Source organism: Tupaia chinensis, unplaced genomic scaffold (genome assembly GCF_000334495.1).
Source record: "Tupaia chinensis unplaced genomic scaffold, TupChi_1.0 Scaffold143758_1, whole genome shotgun sequence".
NCBI lineage: Eukaryota > Metazoa > Chordata > Mammalia > Scandentia > Tupaiidae > Tupaia > Tupaia belangeri.
The window spans coordinates 2346697-2365587 of NW_006203607.1; the positions used below are offsets into that span (position 1 = coordinate 2346697).

At 48.2% G+C, this 18891-nt stretch overlaps 2 protein-coding genes across 4 annotated transcripts in view; one reads left to right on the forward strand and one right to left on the reverse strand.

The window, feature by feature from the left end:
- PPT1 (palmitoyl-protein thioesterase 1) overlaps window positions 1–9826 on the forward strand; it is a 24734-nt gene extending 14908 nt beyond the window's left edge. The window contains exons 6-9 of the mRNA XM_006164946.3: window positions 4746–4836; window positions 5833–5931; window positions 7314–7385; window positions 8993–9826. Coding sequence (XP_006165008.1) covers window positions 4746–4836; window positions 5833–5931; window positions 7314–7385; window positions 8993–9115 — 385 coding nt within the window. The 3' untranslated portion in view covers window positions 9116–9826. The remainder of the gene's footprint in view (window positions 1–4745; window positions 4837–5832; window positions 5932–7313; window positions 7386–8992) is intronic.
- Window positions 9827–11555: 1729 nt separating this feature from the next.
- The window catches only part of CAP1 (cyclase associated actin cytoskeleton regulatory protein 1), a 30211-nt gene continuing 22875 nt past the window's right edge, over window positions 11556–18891 (reverse strand). For all 3 annotated transcript variants that reach the window (XM_027766885.1, XM_006164947.3, XM_027766884.1), the window contains exons 7-13: window positions 17301–17406; window positions 15360–15537; window positions 13534–13718; window positions 13236–13359; window positions 13016–13098; window positions 12543–12686; window positions 11556–11820 (exon numbers count right to left, since the gene is read on the reverse strand). In XM_027766885.1, the coding sequence (XP_027622686.1) occupies window positions 11737–11820; window positions 12543–12686; window positions 13016–13098; window positions 13236–13359; window positions 13534–13718; window positions 15360–15537; window positions 17301–17406 (904 nt within the window). In that variant the 3' untranslated portion in view covers window positions 11556–11736. The remainder of the gene's footprint in view (window positions 11821–12542; window positions 12687–13015; window positions 13099–13235; window positions 13360–13533; window positions 13719–15359; window positions 15538–17300; window positions 17407–18891) is intronic.

The following is an 18891-nucleotide window of genomic DNA, read 5'->3' on the forward strand; positions in this document are numbered from 1 at the left end:
GTTGGGAGCGCTTAGGTGCTGCAGCCGTCCCTCGGCAGCTGTGGGGGCTCCTCTGTCGCTGCTGCGTCTCTCTCTCCATGCAGACTGGCCTCCGTTTCTGACATGTGGAAAGTGGGCTGGCCCGGCTTCCAGCTCTTTTATCTAATTGGAGAGATTCTCTCAGCCCAAGACTGAGTTCCCAGTTCAGAGTCTCAGGGAGGGGACCCTGCCCTGCTCAGGTCACCTCTGCTCTCATCAGCGGTGGCCAGAGAAGCCAGACCACATGTAGCAACCATACCCACTCCTGTAACCAGTGGGGGCAGGAAGGGCACAGTTCCTGGACAGGGGGGAGATCCCCGTAACCAGTGGGGGTAGGAAAGGTGCAGTTCCTGGATGGCGGGGGGAGACCCCTGTAACCAGTGGAGGCAGAAAGGGCGCAGTTCCCAGACAGGGGAGACTTGTTTGATTCAGCCAGAGGCCCCCGAAGATGTCTCCTACGTGCTTGGGGTGATTTCACCTCCCAAAGCGAATGTGGCCTCCTTCTGTGCTCAGCATTGCCTGAGGAACTGGCCCCCTGCTGGGGCTGGGCGAGCTGGGGCCCGGGGAATGGTGTGACTGGCAGCTCTCGCTCCTGCTCTCTCGCTCCTGCTCTCTCGTCCCTTGGACCCTTGCGGGTGCTGTCAGCCCTTCCTGGCCTCTCCTCCATCCGGTTTTCTCCGTGCCACTCCTGCCCCACCCCTGCCCCACACCCTCAGTATTCCTGCCTCAGTGAACACTGCAGTGTTGCCTGGCCCTGGTCTCAGCCTCAGCCCCGTCTTCCTGGTGCCGGCTCACAGGGAGCGAGAGTTTTAGCATCTCGTTTCACTTCCACAACTTGCCCTTCCCTGGGTCCCTGACGAGCTTGGCCCCCAGCCCCGTGCCTGAGTGTGAGCAGGGCCTGCGTCCCTCCCTGCCCTCAGTGGCTCTCACAGAACCTTCTCGTCAGCCGTCCCATGTTCCCCTCTTTGCTTTCAGCTCATGAACTCACTGCTTCCTTCTCTGGAAGTCCTGGGGCATCCGCTCACGTGCTGTCAGACTTTCCAACCGCTCAGGAAAGTAGGAGAGTAAAATTGCTGTGTACTTAGAGCTTATAATTCATGTGTCACCATATTCGCGTCGGTTGTTTTTCATCGCTAGGGGGTACATACACTCACCATGACAGATGGGGGCCGTGCAGGGGGCAGAGAAAGCAGTGCACAGTGCGGGACAGTCACACTGCCGTCCCTCCTCTTCCATCTCTCCATCCTGCAGGGATTTGGGGTGCGTATACACACCCCCCCGGCACGTTTTTCAAGCCGCTGAGATGAAGATTTGAACCACCATCAGCCATGTGGGACCCAGCTCCCTGTAGTTAGGATAAGGATGGGGCAGTGTGACCCATGAAGGATTGGAATAGGCCAGGTATATGGGAAGGGCTGCACCGGTGTGACTGTGACTGTCTCTGAGGTGTGACAACCAGAGCAGATCACTGGAGGCGCACACCTGCCCCGGGCTGTGGCCTGTGGCCAGGAAGTGCACCTGGGAAGCTGTCCTTCCCTTCCCTTGAGCGTGGTGCCCTGGGAAGAGTGTGGACTGCGATGGGTTTGGCTCTTACCTCGCCTTTGCCTGCTCTAGTGTAGCGCTAGCACGCAGCGCCAGCTGGCCCCGCTAACCCTGCCTGCCCTGGAGGAAAGGAGATGAGGATAGTACAGTGCACACTCCTGCTCCTCTCGTCTGCCTCTTGGAGGGCCTCCCTCCCTCCCCAGCCTCCCACCCTGGCAGGAGCGGCCCAGGAGCGCTGTCTCCCGACTAAACAAAACATCCCTCATGTCTTCTGATGCCCCTTCCTAGCGCCCTGTCCTCTTCATGTAAAAAGGTGACCCGTGACTCTGCTTTCTTTTTTTCCCCACCCTCAGCCCCCTGGCCTCCCCACTGCAATTCTGGGTCACCAGGAGCCGGCCTGGCCAGAGCCCATGGCGTTCATTCCAGTTTGACTGGCCGCCTGTGTGACGAATTTCAGTGCTCGGCGCTCCCCACTTCTCAGCAGCTGGCGCCATCCCCCTCCCCATCTTTATTATTGCCAGAGGGTGCGACCACTCACTCCCTTTTAGGTCAGTCTGTGGAGATGGCAGTTCTCATGCATGGGAGAAAATAAAACTGCTAGAGGAAGCAGCAGGCAGCCAGAGAGAGGGGGTGTAAAAGCACCTTCGAGGGGCGCGGTCCATTTCTCCAGCCTGTCAGGACACACGTGCAGGCCCGTGATGTTTTTAAGACACTGGGGCTGGGATTCAAACTGCAGTTGGCCCTGTGGACTCCAGCTCCCTTAACCACTTGGCTACACTGGCTGCCCCTTACCCACTCTTGAAGCTGCTTTTGCCTTGTTTTTCCAGCTGCCCTGCCCCCCTGCTCCTCCCGTGCCTGAGTCCTACCTGCTTTAGTGCCAGCTTGCCTCGTAGCTTGTCTGACATCTCTACGTCAGTCCGCATTGTTTAGCACAGCCTTCCTGCCGCGCCACAACTGTACAGCCAGGAGCCGGTAGGCCTGTAAGCGAGGGTGCTAAGACGCTGACAAGACCAGTACCAACAGGGGTTATTTATTTCTTTATTTCATTTTTGCCAGAGGGCATATGCACTTGCCCAGGAGAGAGAGATGCGCAGAGAGAAAGACAGCGAGAAAGCCCTCCCGAGGGGCATGGCCACACTGTGGTTCTTCCCACAGTCCTTTCTCCATGTTCCCTTTTTGGGATTTTGAACATGTACATACATGTACTGGTAGGGTTTTCTTTCTTTCTTTTTTTTTTTTTTTTCAAGTTTTTGTTATAGGCCATGCACACTCACCAGAGACAGAGGTAGAGGGAGAGAGAAAGTGAGAAAGCACCCCCTGGGGGGGATGACCACACCACTATCCCTTTTCCTTCATTCTCCGAGATTTGGGGCACACACACAAACATACTCAGTGTGTTTTTCTCCCCCCCCCCCCGAAGAGGTTTTTGCTATAGGGCGTGTGTGCTCACTGGAAGGACAGAAAGTAAAAAATCACCCCCTGGGGGAATGGCCACATTGCAATCCCTTCTTCTCCATTCTCCTCTTGGGACCTTGGGCACACATACATGTGCCTGGTGTGAGTTTAAGCCGCCAGATCAGGGACTCAAATCATGGTTGACTATGTGGGAGTCCAGCAATGTGACCATTATGCCATTTGCTGGTCCCCCCAGTGTTTTTCAGGCTGCTGGATCTGGGACTCATGAACCTCACGGTCAGCCACATGGGATCCAGCCACCTTAACCATCATTCCACCTGGGTGGCCTACCTAGTGTTTTTCTCAAACTACCAGGCCTGGGATGCCCCTTTTTTTTTTTTTTTTAAGAATTATTTAACTTTATTGTGCTATTTCAATTTGACCAGAGAGGGAGAGAGAGAGAGAGAGAGAAAGTGAGAAAGCAAGCCACCAGGTCCAGGACCTGAACCGTGTGGTCAGCCATGTGGGAGTCCAGCGCCCTGAACCACTACGCCACTTGCTGGCCACCCCCCACCCCCAGGTCTGGGACTCTTAACTATGCAGCTGACTACTGCTACCCTTAGCCTGTCTTCCTTCTTCCTGGGCGTGAGAGCTGCCATTTTCATAGCCGTAGCTGGCTCTCCTGGGCTTTAGAGCCATCTGGCAGAACACAGGACCACTCACCTTGGGCAGCTCCTCCACTGTGGCTAGGGAACTCCTACTGTGGACATCTCGATGTCTCTCCCTGCCAACCCGAGACAGGGAGCACCACCCACGTCCTCTTCCCCCCTTTCCCCAGCAGGCCTTGCATGAAGGTGTCAGTTTTGGTTGGGGGAAGGAGGAGCAGGAGGCAAAGGGAAGTGGAAAGAGACTGAAGAGAAAGCAGATGAGCATGAACAGAACTGCTGACTGGAGTCTGAAGTCGTAGTGTGCTACCAACCGAGGACCTGCCCTTTGTCCTTGATGCCATGCCAAGACACTGAAAACTGGCGTCCTCCTCAACGCAACTCTCAAGCACGTGGTGGTTGAGAGGTTGAGACCTCCATCCCAGTCAGAGGGTGGCAAGATGGATGCAGGGGAGGATGATTGGGTGGAGAGGGAGAGGCAGAGGTGGTGATATTTGAACTGGGTCTCTCAGGACAAGTAGAAAACAAAGGAGGGAGGGAGCTGGGGTGGTGGGAGGGTTCAGCATGCGCCAAGACTGGGAGGCCTGGTGGGTGTGGTAAAGCTCAGCACCACACAGGGGAACCGGCCGGGCCGCCGATGAGCCCTTTCCCAGCTCTTTTGGACTTTGAGAATGTGCTGAATAGCCTGTCCGGGGCCCCGGCTAAGTCGTGCGGATGAACCACTTCGTAGGTGGAAGTCTTGTCTTCCCTGTTAGGGGGCAAAGCCTGGGACTTGGGGGCTTTGGTGTGTGTGCACCTTGGCACAGACTATCAAGAGGCTTTGAGGGGAGTTCCCTGTCCCAGCGGCAGAGAGAGAAATCAGTGTCCACACCAGGAGCTCCCCACCCGAGGGCAGTGGCCCTGAGCGCGCTGTGGGATGGCGCTGCCAACGGGGTGCAGCCGAGAGGACGGCCGCTCTCAGCCCGGGAGCAGACAGGTCTGAGGGAGTGAGCCCCTCAGCAGTGACATCCTGCCGTCTGTGTACACGTGTTGGAAGTCTCACGTTTAGTCTTGCTCAGTTTTTAGAACTTGGCGAAGCCTTTGGCTGGGTGCATCTCGTCACCTTTCTCCCCTTCCTTCCGGCAGCCTGGTGCAGGCAGAATACTGGCACGACCCCATAAAGGAGGACATGTACCGCAACCACAGCATCTTCCTGGCAGACATCAATCAGGAGAGGGTGAGCACCGACCGCCCACCGTGCACCCGTTCTTCTGTCCTGGTCATTGCAAGCCAGCAGTGACTGCTCACCCAGACTATCGCGGGCAAAACCCAGGAAGCACAAGTTCCGGGTTTTTTTGTGTGTTTGTTTCTCCCATAAGAGAGAGACAGAAGGGCACGCACCCCAAGGCCTTCATACCAGTGTGCTCCGGCCCACAGTGGCCCTGGTGTCTAGAGTGCTCAGGGAGATGCCAGGATGCAAACCTGGGCCCTTTCCCACCTGGGTCGGGTTGGGTTACCACAGCACCTCCACCTGGCCCAACATTGGTCTTGGGGGAGGCAGTGCTTCTGAGTTTCCGTTCCTTTCAGGGAGGCTAGAGTTCCTTTGGCTTTCTTCAAGTCTTCCTCTTTTCCTAGTGTTGAAACAGCAGAATAAGCTGTGAGTTGACTGGCCGGCGAAGGGGGCACACTCAACAACTGCTGTCTTCGTGAGGGAAGCCGTCCTTGGGGGTCCCTTTGGGGGCAATTTCCCCAGAAATGGACCTAGAGGAGACTGCAGATGGCACTGCGCATGTCTCAGATGCGAGCCTGGTCTGGGAGGTCCTGGTAAACCAGATGCCTCCATTTATACGAGGCTTATTTGGAGGGTTTTTCCTTGAAACAGAACATTTGACAGTGAAAACAAAACCAGAAACCACCACAGACTAGTAGAGCAGGATCACCCAGAATGTGCAGTTTCTTATCTTGCCTTGGTTTTCTGTGGGTAGAAGCCTTTAACCCATGGATGTCTGTGGACTATGGTGACAAGGTCATGGCTGGTGACATGCCAGTTACATAGAATGGCAGGAAAGAGCTGCACAAGGTGTATTTTGGACAGGAAGCAGGGGGAGCAGCTCAAACCATAGGGAAGAAACGTGGCCTGGTCAGGAGCAGGGAGACCAGAGCGCAGACGAGCTCTAGCAAACCTGCGGGAAGCTGATGGATAACCCTGAGGTGCTGCTGGCCTTTCTTCCAGGGTGTCAATGCGTCCTACAAGAAGAACCTGATGGCCCTGAAGAAGTTTGTAATGGTGAAATTCCTCAATGATTCCGTTGTGGACCCTGTAGATTCTGAGGTGAGACACTATGAATCCACAGGTTAGGAGGAAATAGTATTGAAATACAGCTGCTGGGAAAAAAGACAAACCTTCAGTCTCTTCCACCGGCCATTACGTAGGGCAAGCGTCTGCACCTCAAGTCCACAACTGGGACACTGAGTTGGCTGAAGCCTCCCAATTCACCCAGACCGCACATAAAATTAGTAACTGTATTTTCTTCGGGGGGAACATCTCTCATTGGAGTCAGATTTTCCAAGATCTAAGACCCAAAAAAAGCCCAGAATCACTAGCCCAAAGTCTGCAAATTCCCAAGCCTGGCATTCCAGGTCTGCCTTGGTCTGGCTTTGACCCAGCTTCCAGCCTTGTCTCCCTTCACCCTCTACTTTGTTCATCTTTGATCAAGACGTGCTGTACTTTAACTGCCAAACCTGGCACGTGCTTTTTCTTGTCTTGGCTCATGCTTTTTCTTCTCTAGAATGCCCTTCTCTGGATTCTTCTCTTGACAAACTCCCATCCATCTGTGAAGGCCAAACTCAAGTGTCACTTCTTCCAGGCTGTCACCCCGATTCCAAGCAGAATTTGCTCCCTCTTCTGTAGAGTCACCAGCTTCTGTCAGAGGACTCATCATATTATGTCAAACCATTAGGAGTTGGCTAACTTTGGCCCATGGAAATTTAAATCTCCATGTCCACAAATAAAGTTTTACAAAGAATGATCCAATGGCATGGTGGTTAAAGCAGCTAGATTCCACTTGGCTGTCTGCATGGTTCAAGTTCCAGACCTGGTGGCTTGAGAAACACGTGAGGTGTGCATGTGTGCCCAAAATCCCAAAAGGAGAACAGAGCAGGGATTATGGTAAGGCCATTCCCACTAGGGAGTGCTTGATCACTTTCTCTGTCTCCAGCAACACACATACCCTATAGCAAAAAAAAAGTTTCACGGATACACAGAGATAACTCACTTCTCACTTTTTGTCTGGCTGCTTCCATGTTACAATGAGTGGTTCCATCCATATGGCACTTAAACCCTAAAATATTTTTTATCTGGACATAATAGAAAAAAAGCTTGCTGTCCTATGCTAAGAATTGTTTCCACTGGACTGGAAGCTTCTTGGAAAAAGGGATTGTATACTCATCCTTGGGCACCTAGAGTTCAGAAAAAAGATCTTCGCAGCTTAGGTGAGCAGCACATGTAGGAAGCCGAGATTCTGAGGACGTGGAAAGCTCTTTGGCAAGATGAACTCATCTCTCGGGGTCCACCTTTAGGCAGAGATGACTCAGTACCTACCCTGTCCCCTTTCCTTCCTGCTACAGGATCTTGCTGTTACCGTTGGTGTGTTGCAAACTAGTTGGGTAGCTTGTGTCATGTGTCTGACCTGATCTGTCTTCCTCCTCCTGCAGTGGTTTGGATTTTACAGAAGTGGCCAAGCCAAGGAAACCATTCCCCTACAGGAGACCACTCTGTACACAGAGGTAATTGCAGGGGAGAGCTGTGTTGGGAGGCTGGTTCCTGATGCTGCCAAGTTACTCAGTGAAAGGCCCTGCCCGTTTCCCCACACACGAAGCATGTCTGATACTGGGAGGAGTGTTAGGCGATTGTTACATGAACTTATCTCGGGCTGTTTTTTGGAGTCTACATTTTGAAGGTAGATGGACCTGTACCTCTTGTTTTTCAAGCCCGAACAAGAGAAACATCATCTCTAACTCCTCCCTTTTGATAAAATGGCTGCTTTGTAGCAGTCTGCTACAAATTGAAGGAGCCCCATATAGAATGAAAAACAGAAGGGCATCGTGTTAAAACATTCATAATAGACGTGGTCATCCAGTTTTAACTTAGGCACTGACCATGGGAGCTCCTCCTGCAGGTAGAATGGGACCAGAGTTGTGGGTTTTGTTAAGCAGTAAGGGCCTGTTTCTCAAGCAGAAGTTGTATCAATACTATTTTACCACTTCCAGTTCTGGGGCCTTTTACACTCTCATCGATTTTATATTGGACATAGACTCTCAAAAAAAAAAAAAAGCTATATCTGAACCAAGTACCTATTAGAATTCTTCCAAGTAATTTCAAAAACTGTCTCCTGTCTTGCCTTTTATATTTGCTGCCTTAGCTTGGGTAGGGTGAAAAGGGAAACTAGGCCTGTTCAAGAGTTTCAGAAATTACAAACTGAGAACTTCCTCATTGTGAAACTCAAACCGATGGTGGCCGCAGCAGCACCATCTGGCGCTGTCCTACTGCTCATCTTGCTAGCAGAGGTCTACCTGCCCCACCTGTCCCAGGCTACAGGTAGCGACATTTTCAATCTCGGATATGAAAGCCTCAGGTTTGTTATCAGGGCTGGATCTCTAGGTCGTCTAGCTCATGTTCTCCTGTCTTTGGGTCAGTCCCACAGAACTATGATTTTCTGAGACAGTTTTGTCCATCCGGCTCTGGGAAGCTTTTCAGAAAGCAAAATATAAAACTTTGTATAGAACATTCTCAATTACAGATTTACTTTTAATGCTTAGGAAGTATCTTTTTTTTTTTTTTTGGCATTTTTGACAGTACACCCATCTGGCGCTGTCCTACTGCTCATCTTGCTAGCAGAGGACTACCTGCCCCACCTGTCCCAGGCTACAGGTAGCGACATTTTCAATCTCGGATATGAAAGCCTCAGGTTTGTTATCAGGGCTGGATCTCTAGGTCGTCTAGCTCATGTTCTCCTGTCTTTGGGTCAGTCCCACAGAACTATGATTTTCTGAGACAGTTTTGTCCATCCAGCTCTGGGAAGCTTTTCAGAAAGCAAAATATAAAACTTTGTATAGAACATTCTCAATTACAGATTTACTTTTAATGCTTAGGAAGTATCTTTTTTTTTTTTTTTTGGCATTTTTGACAGTACACCTCAATTTTAATATTCAGGGAAAACGGTATTTTGAGAATGAGGGGGTCTTCAGGAAGTTCATGGAAAATGTATGTTGTGCAAAACTACATGTTTTTGAACTTACCTCATATATCTCAAGTTAAAATTGGATTACTTTACTGCTTTACTCAAAAACTTTTCATTAAGCCTCTTGATTAACTATGGCCCTTCTCCCTGCAGGACCGACTGGGGCTAAGGGAAATGGACAAAGCAGGGCAGCTAGTGTTTCTGGCTACAGCAGGGGACCACCTGCAATTGTCTGAAGAATGGTTTTATGCCCACATCATACCTTTCCTTCAATGAAACCCTTGCAGTTTTGTACCAGAGCTCAGGGAGCCCCCACCTCTTCTAAACCATGTTGGAGACAAGTTTCCTTCACGTCCAAACCTGAGCTCAGATCCAGCTTGCAACTAATCCTTCCTTCTCTCCTATCATCATCTAACATTGCCCTACTTGGAAAGATCTAAGATCCGAATCTTATCCTTTGCTGCCTCCTATCACCATATGGTGTTGAATGCAAGTTTAATAACCACAAAGATTGTTTTACAACCTTTTGATGTGGTCAAGCTCAGTTTCAGGAAAAGAAGTCTGCTGCCGATCAGTGTCAGAACCGTGCCCAGGTTCAGAGGAGACTTGAAAAACTACAGCAATAAGACATCCTAAGGGCAATCATCTTTTGTAGGGAAGCCTAGCTACATTTCAAGCAAAGAGAAGTCTGGTACCATGGCCTGAGGTACTGACAAAAAATACTTCCTTCATTTTGCTAGTGGAGACTGAATTAGTGCTTACACAGTCTTGCTTAGGTAGCGGTTCTGTATAATTTTCTTAAGGCTGCCTTCCTCTCTGGGTATGTTACCATCTGTGCCATCTTAGCAATTAGGCAAATTCCCTGGTCTGCCATTTTGCCACTGCAGCACTTATTTTGTCCCCTCACATAGTGATGACTTACACAGTCACAAAAGGAGGGAAATGGTGGGGGACCAGCAGTTAGCATAATGGCTATGTTGCTGGACTCCCACAAAGTCGACTGCGGTTCGCGTCCCGGACCCGGTGGCTTAAAACTCACGCCGGGTGCGTGTGCGTGCATGCCCAAGATCCCGAGAGGAGAACAGAGGAGAAGGGATTACAGTGTGGCCATCCCCCCGGGGGGTAATCTCTCGCTTTCTGACTGTCTCTCTCCGTCTGTCTGGCGAGCGCACACGCCCTATAGCAAAAACCTCTCAAAAAAAAAAAAAAAAGGAGGGAAATGGCACCTAACTTGAAGAAATGTTGTTACTTGATGTAGATGGTCGGGGGTGGGGATGTGTGTAAAGAAAATGTAGCAGCAGAAAGAAAAATTGAGGCAGCAAAGTTCTTTCCATTCCATCACTGACTAACCTGCCCTTCTTCATACGACTAGTGGTCTGGATGCCAGTTATTCCACCGCTCACTTTAGCAAAGAATGGAAGGAACAATGTCAAATGCGCAGACCTTCCAACCTCCATCCCCAAAATCACCTAGCGGCACACTCCAAATGGTTCCTGATGTGTTCTGGGAGAAAAGGACTGTTTGCTCAGAAAGCCTGGAGAATATCACATACTCCCTGTCTCTTCCTGGAGATCCACCCACATTGGACAATTTAAGAAATGATTAGAAGTGCTTTGACGAAAGTACCTCCCTAGTGCTGCAGTTTTCCTTTGTGATTGTCCCTTTTCTTCTCTCAAACCTTATTCTACTACAAGATGAGGATAAAGGAGGAGTGAAAGTCATTTTATGAGGTTGTCGAAAATAAAACTGTAGTTTCTTATCCTTGGTGTCCTTTTTCTTTTCATATTTTTACATCTCTGAATAGCAAATATCATAGGTAAATGAGCATGTTTGGTATTAACTTTATTCTATTTTCTGTATAACTTTAAGTACATAAAGGTTTATTTCCACAGGCCTCAGGAAATGGGTAGAAGTCACAGGACAATCTCTTTTCCCACCAAAAGAAAGTTGCATATTTTGGTAAGTGTTTGTCCTAGAGAGAAAAACTGAAATCTATATTAGCAATGCTGTGTGAGGTTCTTATATAAACCAGGACCTAAAACCAGCCTGCAGTGGAGGTTTCACACCCCTGTTCAGGTGCCTAGACAGAAGCCCGAAGCTGGTGAGCATGACAAGGAGAAGGAGCAATGAAGATGGAGGACAGGCACCCAGCACGGAAGGAGGAAGGAATGCCAGAGTCCTTGGAATGGTGTATTGTTTTTTCCCTTTTTAAAAAGTTACCTCTGTAGGAAGGTGCTGGGCAGGGATCCCAGAGAAAGAAAGGGTCTGAGACGCCTTTAATGGTCCTGAATGAGGGGCACTGCTACAGCAGCTGGTACCGGAGAACCTATGGTCTCAAGGAGGCAGACCCAGGATGGAATGCAGAATGAAAGGAAAGCTCACAGGAAACAAGTTTGCTTGGAATGCTGGGTGGCCAGGCCTCAGCCTTTGGTCCAGTGCAACCCTTGCCTCACTTGTCAACAGGGAAGAATTAGTTTGGTTAGAAGAATCGTCTAGAATCACACCAGCTTCTGCTACCTTCGTGATTATTGTTAGAAAAGATTAACTAGTGTGAACATTTTGATCTGTTAGCTCTTGGGATTGTTATATTCTTCCCAAAGGATTGCTTGTTGATGGAATGACCCTCAAAAGCTGCATGCTAAAATGCACCACTCCTGGCCTGCAGTTCCTTAAGAATGGACTGGTGTAGTTGAGCTGATATGGAAAAGCTGCAACTGACCTGCTATCCCACCCCAAATCTCAGCCTGAGGTATATTTCAGTGAAGGCAGGTAGCTGTGCTTCTCACAGCAGAGAAGCCGTTTAAGTGCAGAAAGGTAGAGGAAATCTAGAAAAGAACCGTCTTGGTACAGATTTATCCCATGGTGTAAAGGAGGCAAAGAACCCAATGGCACTTTGCTTATCCTGCAATTTCTGTCACTGTGGTGACCAACTTCTGCCCATTCCATAGAGTCTTGAACTGCTCAGGGACTGGGAACTCGTTCTGCAAACAGAAAGAGACAGTGGGTTTAAATATGAGTTAAAGGTTGAGCTGGGGCTAACTCTCAAACTTTCCTCCCAATGCTTGCTTCTACTTAAACCCTGAGAACACGTAGGCTGCAGAAGATTAAAAACCCACCAAGCCACGCTGTGTTCACTGCTGAGCAGTCTGTGATCTTGGACTGACGGACAAGTCGGTGAGGTGTAAATAAATGACAATATGTATGGCTTTATGAGGCCAGCTTCACAGGGTGCTGTGACTCATCCCCTTTTTTTTAATGCCAGAGGGCACATGCATGTGAGAGAGAAAGAGAACCCCCCAACGGGGCCTGGTCACACTGCAATCCTTTAACCTCCAATTCTCCAACCCTTTGGGATCCTGGGCATGTCTGTGCATGCCTGAAGTGTTCCACAAGCTGCTGGGGCCAGAACTTGAACCCTGGTAGGGTATGTGGGATCTGGCTTCCTCTGTGCGGCACTTAGGCACTGTGCTATGTGCCAGCCCACATTGCTGTTTTCTGCTACCCTGAGCTCAACTTGGAAAGGAAAAGCGATTGTCATCTAGTGCTCCCCAACAGCAGACGGCCGGCTTCTGTGCACTTGCGGTGAGCACTGCTGTTTTACCCACTCGGTGCAGGGTGTCCATCCAATGGCTTTGTCTAAAGCACAAAGTCTCAATCCCTTCTGTTTTTATCAGCTCGCTGCTAAAGAGATCAAGAGACTTACAAAGTCGCCGCCTTCTGTGGGAATGAGGATGTTCATCTCAGAAGATTTGGCACTGACTATCTCACAGTCCAGAGAGTTCTTGCTCAGATAAGCGTGGCAGCCATCTGTTTTGTTGATGGAAATAGTTGGCACTTTACCCATTACCTGCAGAAGAAACCAAGACAACTGAGCTCCACCCAGCAGCGGCAGGACAGTGAGAGCAGTGCATTGCAGGGAACGCGCTCATGGTTCCACATGATTCGGCCACGACGTGAAAAGCTCACAGGTGCACAGCAGATACTGGGTGTGAGGGGGCAGGCTGGGAGAGGGGCTGGAAAGAGTTCACTTGAAGAGCCAACTCTTCTGCCACATCCAAAGCAGCTCAGCTTACAGACTGTAGAATCAGATTCCCACCAAAGCAACATCTGTGCACCTGCTGTGTCTTTCAATTAATTCCTTGGAGACCAAAAGAAAGAGCCAAGATATCAAGTTACCTGAACTTTGACATCCCTACTATTGATTATCTCCACAATGCCCACAACGTCATCGAATACCAGACCAAGCTTCTTACAGTTATCTAGAAGAAAGAGAGCAGGTCAGTAGGGTAGCTTGAAAGGAAAGTACCGGATGTAAGAATCTTTAAGAACTGGGCAGGTAAAATGGTCCTGTCAGGTGCAAGGACAGGGCCTGCCTATGACAGTGACAAAGACTTACCTACTGTAATAGAGTTAATTTTGCCCTTGATTTGCAGTGTCGTATTGACACATTTGTATATGTAAGCCACTTGTTTCAGCTCTGTGTCATCAATCACCAGGTTGGAAACGTTCTCCTGATTTTCCTGTTGAAGAGAGACCTCAGGGTTATCGTGAAGCATACCCCAAGCAAAAAAGACACACACGTTACCCCGAACTTCTGTTCTTACATTCTAAGCCAGAACTCTGTGCTCATCCAGCTGAGCCCCTCCTAAACCCTGTCCTGCTCTGTGTTTCCCACCCCAGTATTTTTAACTCACCACTCTCCACTTCTTGCCCTCCAGTTCAAGGATGGCTGGTTCCTTCTTGGTGGCTGGTTTGGAGGATGGGCTGGTTTGGGGCTTAGGTGCGGAGAATGGTTTGGGGCCACTGCGTACCGGACCGCTCTGAGCCTTCAAAGCAGGGTTCTTGTGAGTCTTCATGTCATCGGATACATGTTTCAGGGCTGGAAGAACAACAGCTACCTTGTCCCTGTGTTTCACAGCAGGGCTTTGGGCTGAGGCAAAAACCAACTTCTGCTTATCTTTAGTTAAACTGATCCTTAACAGAAAACTCAAGGCCAAAAACCAGAGCCTTTCAGGTTTTCTCTTGTAAGTAATGTGAGAGAAGTACTTTAATAATTTCACTTCTACCCCAAGGTTAAATTACTATAGTTCCATTTTAAAAAATCAAACATAAAATGTGTGTTGGGGAGGGGTGGAGGGTGGTGGATGGAGGCTGGAGGATGGATATGTAAATACACACACACACACAAAATCCAGAAAAGCATAAACCAAGTATATATGCACAAAAATATATATGTAGTTTTTAAAGCAACAGAGGAGAGAAAGTATGTGACAGTAAAGAAAATTTGCAAAAGGAAAACCAAACTTATCCACAGCTAATTCTCCCCTCTCCTCCAGTGTTGGTATCTGAAACTCTCCAATATTTTTTTCTATTCATGTTTGTCTACATTTGTTATAACTTAACACATTTAACAAATTCGGGTCAACCAATTCAGTTAATAAAAACTTTCTCATGTTAAACTATAGTTCCTACAAGTATTTTTTTATTTTTAAGGGAAATCTACAGTCTGTAAGATTCTATGGTCTCAACACTTTGTTCTTGAACATGGCCCAATGTATGCTGATTACAAAACTAACAGTGAATGGCCTTTTTAGTCCCACCACTCCTTAGAGTTGTAGTTTATTTATTTTTAATTTTGTTTGTTTTTACTACAGGCTGTCTGTGCTCGCCAGAGAGAGGGAAAGAGAGAGAGACATAGAGACAGAAAGCGAGAAATCACCCCTGGGAGGGATAGCCACGCAGCAATCCCTACTCATTCCATTCTCCTCTCAGGATTTTGGGTATACATGAACATATGCCTGGCATGATTTTCAAGTTGCCGGGTCTGGGACTCAAACTATGGTTGGCTGCATGAGAGTACAACTTAACCACCATGCCACTTGTAGTTTAAATACCAGATTTGCCCCCCTTAAACGTGACACGGTTCACTGTAGCAAAAAAAAAAAAAAAAAAGTAACGGCTGCATTATACTCCATCAAGAGGACATGATACCATTAGCCATTCCCTACTGTGAGGTATTTAGGTGGTTACACCATTTTTAGCCACTGTAAGTAACACCACAAAGTTCTTGATTTTAATTGGTAGATCCCTAGGAGAGGGCTGTACAGCTTGGACTCCCAGTAGCTCCTTTCTCTCCCAGCTCCGGGACATTCTTAGGCAAGTTTTCACATGACTAGTACGCATCCACTGAGGAAGTTAACCCGCTGACCACATGGTCCCATGGAAAGAGCTCTGGGAAAACCGCCAGCCCCGTGCCTTGGCACTCCTTACGTGCTGCTTAATATTAAGTCACTTTCCTGTGGGGCAGAGGGTATATCCCAACTATAATCACCCACTTTCAATGTCCATTTAAGCCAGGTTTGCTTTCCCTTTGGACAATTTAAAGAAACATGTCTCCCCAAATTAACTCTCCCCCACACAAGCCAGTGTTCTGCTTTGCAGACTAGATGCCGTGTATCTAACTGGTGAGGTCTGGCCGAGTAACTCAGCACCAACCGCCTATGCCAGCGGACTCACTCACCATGTGTGATGCTCTCGCCCTGATTGATCTGGGCAAACAGTGCTGAGCGGGAAGCAGAGTCATCGGAGCCCGAACTGGTGGGGACCGGTGGGGGCGGTGGGCCTGGTGGAGGGGGAGGAGGACCAGATCCAGCAGAAGGTCCAGACGGCAATCCGCTCAGTTCTTTGGCCACAGGCCCCTGGAACAGTAAGTGCAGGTAACAGTCATCCTCTCTTCCCCTCTGTACCAGCCTAATAGGGCCCACTATGGGTCTACTGTACATGTGGTCACATCAACAAACTATTCACACTCAGCTCGGCTTTATGGCTTCTCACCCTTTGCCAAGGATCCAGCTCTCATCTCCATTTCTCAATCTTCACATTTTTCACTTGGCCTCACATGATTTCAACTCTAAACTCATGTTCAGAGATCTACTTGACATCTTCCCTGTCTCAGACTCAACAAGTTCAAAACTCACTCCATCAACCTGCCTGGCCCCTATCTGTACGATCATCCCCTTGTCTCAATTTCAGTGCAATGTTACTATCCAAGTCCAACTATTCAATCTTCTTTTAGGCTTCTGAGCCCTCTGGGCTCATTAAGATTTCTATGATCTTAGTGTGAACTCCTGCAAATTCTTTTCTATCTGTCCCTAGCATCAGAACCACTTCTGAAGTCTGAACAGGAGCCCTATCCTTAACCTACACAGAGACTCTTAAAGACAACTTTGATCACAGCCATTGCGTTGCTCAAATCCCTAGTCTAAAAGTCTCAGCCTACCTTCTTTTCCAGCCTTTTCTTTCTCTCTTGTCCCCTCCTCCCCCCCTTTTTTTTTGTCAGAAGGCACATACATTCATCAGAAAGAGGGGAGAGAGAAAGCATCTCCCAATGGACCGTGGTCACGCGCAGTCCTTTTCCCTGCATTTCTCCAATGCCAGAACTTTGGGAACATGTACATCATACCTAGCTTGCTTTCCAAGGGGCCAGGAATTCAAGCTGCAGTCAGCCATGTGTCATCTGCCTCCCTATGCACCGTGCTGAACTGCTGCACTTCAGGACCAGCCCCATTTCCAGTTTTTTCTACTAAAAATCTTTAATCATCTCCCCTTATTAAGAAGCAAGAGACAATCAATTTACTTTAAGACGTGTCTCCTGCCAGGATCCCATTTCCACCACTTCTTACTGACCTGTATTTCTTTGCAGTCTCACATCAGAGTAGACCTCTTCCAAGTACAACCTCTCCCTGTGAGAACCACTATTCTCTTCCTTATGCTCTGCATCTTTTTCCCCCCTTCTTTAAGGTTTTTGCCATAGGGCACATGAGTTCACCAGAGAGACAGAGAGGGGGAACCTGAGGATCCCCTCCCACCCTCCTCAGAGGATGGTCACACTGTGATCCCTTCTCCTCTTGGGATTTTGGGCATGCATGCATACATGCCCAGTATGAGTTTTAAGCTGCCAGATCTGGGACTCAAACCACAGTCAGCCAAGAGGGAGTCCAGTGCCTTAATCACTATGCTACCTGCTGGCCCCATACTCTGAATCTTTATTCTGGTGTTTAGCTTGGTGATTTGTGCAGGGGTTTTGTATCTACATTTTTAAGCTCCTTGAGGGCTGGGACAGTATAACTTACTCATCTGTGTCTCCCCTCCAGCACCAAGTCAGCACTGTCCCTGACCCAGAGACACTGAAGTCGACTAGAATGGAATATTCCTTCTCCCCTGACCCTTGCTTTCTTTACTCTCTTCTCTTTATTCCCTTTTCTTCTCTTCCTCTTGTTTCTAACCTTGGCTTAAAAAAAAATGAAAGGAAGAAAGAAAGAAAGAGAAGAAGAAAGAAAGAAAGGAAACAAAACAAAAAAAAACTAGCATTCCTTCATGGACCATGGAGGTGCTGAAGTCTGACAAACCAGTGGGCCCCGGTTTATCCCCTCAGGGGATAAAAAGCAGGGAAGGGACTTACCGTTTTGCTCCAGGCAAGCCCGGTAGTATGGAACTCCTTAATGTAAGCCTGAAGCTCTGTCCATATACTCAAGTAAGCTTTGACCCAGTCCACATGCTTCTTATCCCTGGGAAAATGAAAGAAGTCATTCTAAGTGCTCAGGGTACATTCTAGAAGCCCCCTGTCTGTGGGCTCACATCCACCCACCTATGGCTTTTTTTTTTTCCACTCTGTTCAACGTCAGCTTTTTTTTTTTTTTTTTTTAATTAATTTGCTAGAGGGAGTATGTGCTCGCCCGAGACAAAAAGCACCCTCACCCAGGGGATGCATACACTGTAATCCTTTCTCCTCCATTTCTCCCTAAGGATTTTGGGCACACATAAAAACGTGCCTGGTATGTTTTTCAAGACGCTGGGTCCATGCAGTTGGCCATGTGGGATCTAGCCACCTTAACCATCACGCCATCAGCTGGTTCTCAATGTCAGCTTTTCTATCATTGCTGAGCTTTTTTTCCCCTTCTAGTCTAATGTAGTACCCTGATTAGACCAAACCCCATTAAAATAGGGACTCTGGATTCTTTCTCTCTCACAGTAGTATTTCTCAAACTTTTTTTTTTTTTTTAATGTAGCAAGACTAGTTTTTCAAAGTAGAACTTGGGCAAAACCTAATATATAAAACGGATATAAACAGATATTCTGTGCATGAAGCTATGGTAGTGAGAGGAGCTCTGAAGAAAAACTTCCAGGCTCTGAGAAACTCAACTGCCTTTTGAAATAGTGCCTTATGTTAAAATATGCTGTCCCCCCCCAAAATAAAAAACTTCCCTTGAGGAAATAATCAGCTTTAAACGACAGAAACAGCATTGCACAATAGTTCATGTCCCCGTCGTCTTTTCCGGTAGCCGAAAGACTTTAACATTACTTAGCCCAAGAGCTAGTCTCCTTAACTATAAAATGGTGAGGTAAGGGTGGAGTATATTCAAACACTGTCGCACTTCATTCCAGGTTGCTGGAGGAGCAAAGAAGTACCTGCTGTTGTAGGATACATTTCACACCCAGGAAGGCTTATTCCTGGGCAACTAGTTGTTCAATGAATGCCTGCTGACTGATGATACATGGAAATGAAGAGTTTGAGTAGCTATGCAAGTTAGTAATTGCTGCCTGTAATCACTTTAGTTCAAAACCAGCTCAAGCCCATGGCAAAGGGCTCAGTAGTGCTAACCAAAAAATTACCCTGAGTATTTATGCAGTCAGTTCAAGCAAGGGAAAGACTGCCTTGCCAAGGCAGGTATTTGGTAAGGGGAGTTATATGTCTACCCGCCCTAACTAATCTCAACAGAGGAACAAAACTTCTCAATAAAGAAACAAATCTTGTATCAACAGGCAAATTAAAAGGCATTAGTCCCGGTTACCTCCAGTAAAAACCTCCTAAATCTAACAAAGTAAGAATCAGAAGACTTAAAAGGGTCTCTACCAACCATGGAGAGAAATCAGAAATGGATGAAGAAATGCTTGCTGCTTGCAAATCCAGTTTCAATGAGCTAATATGCATTGAACTCTCCAGAAAGCAGCCCTGATGTAGAACCAAACCAATGGCCAAGGGCAGCCTTAAT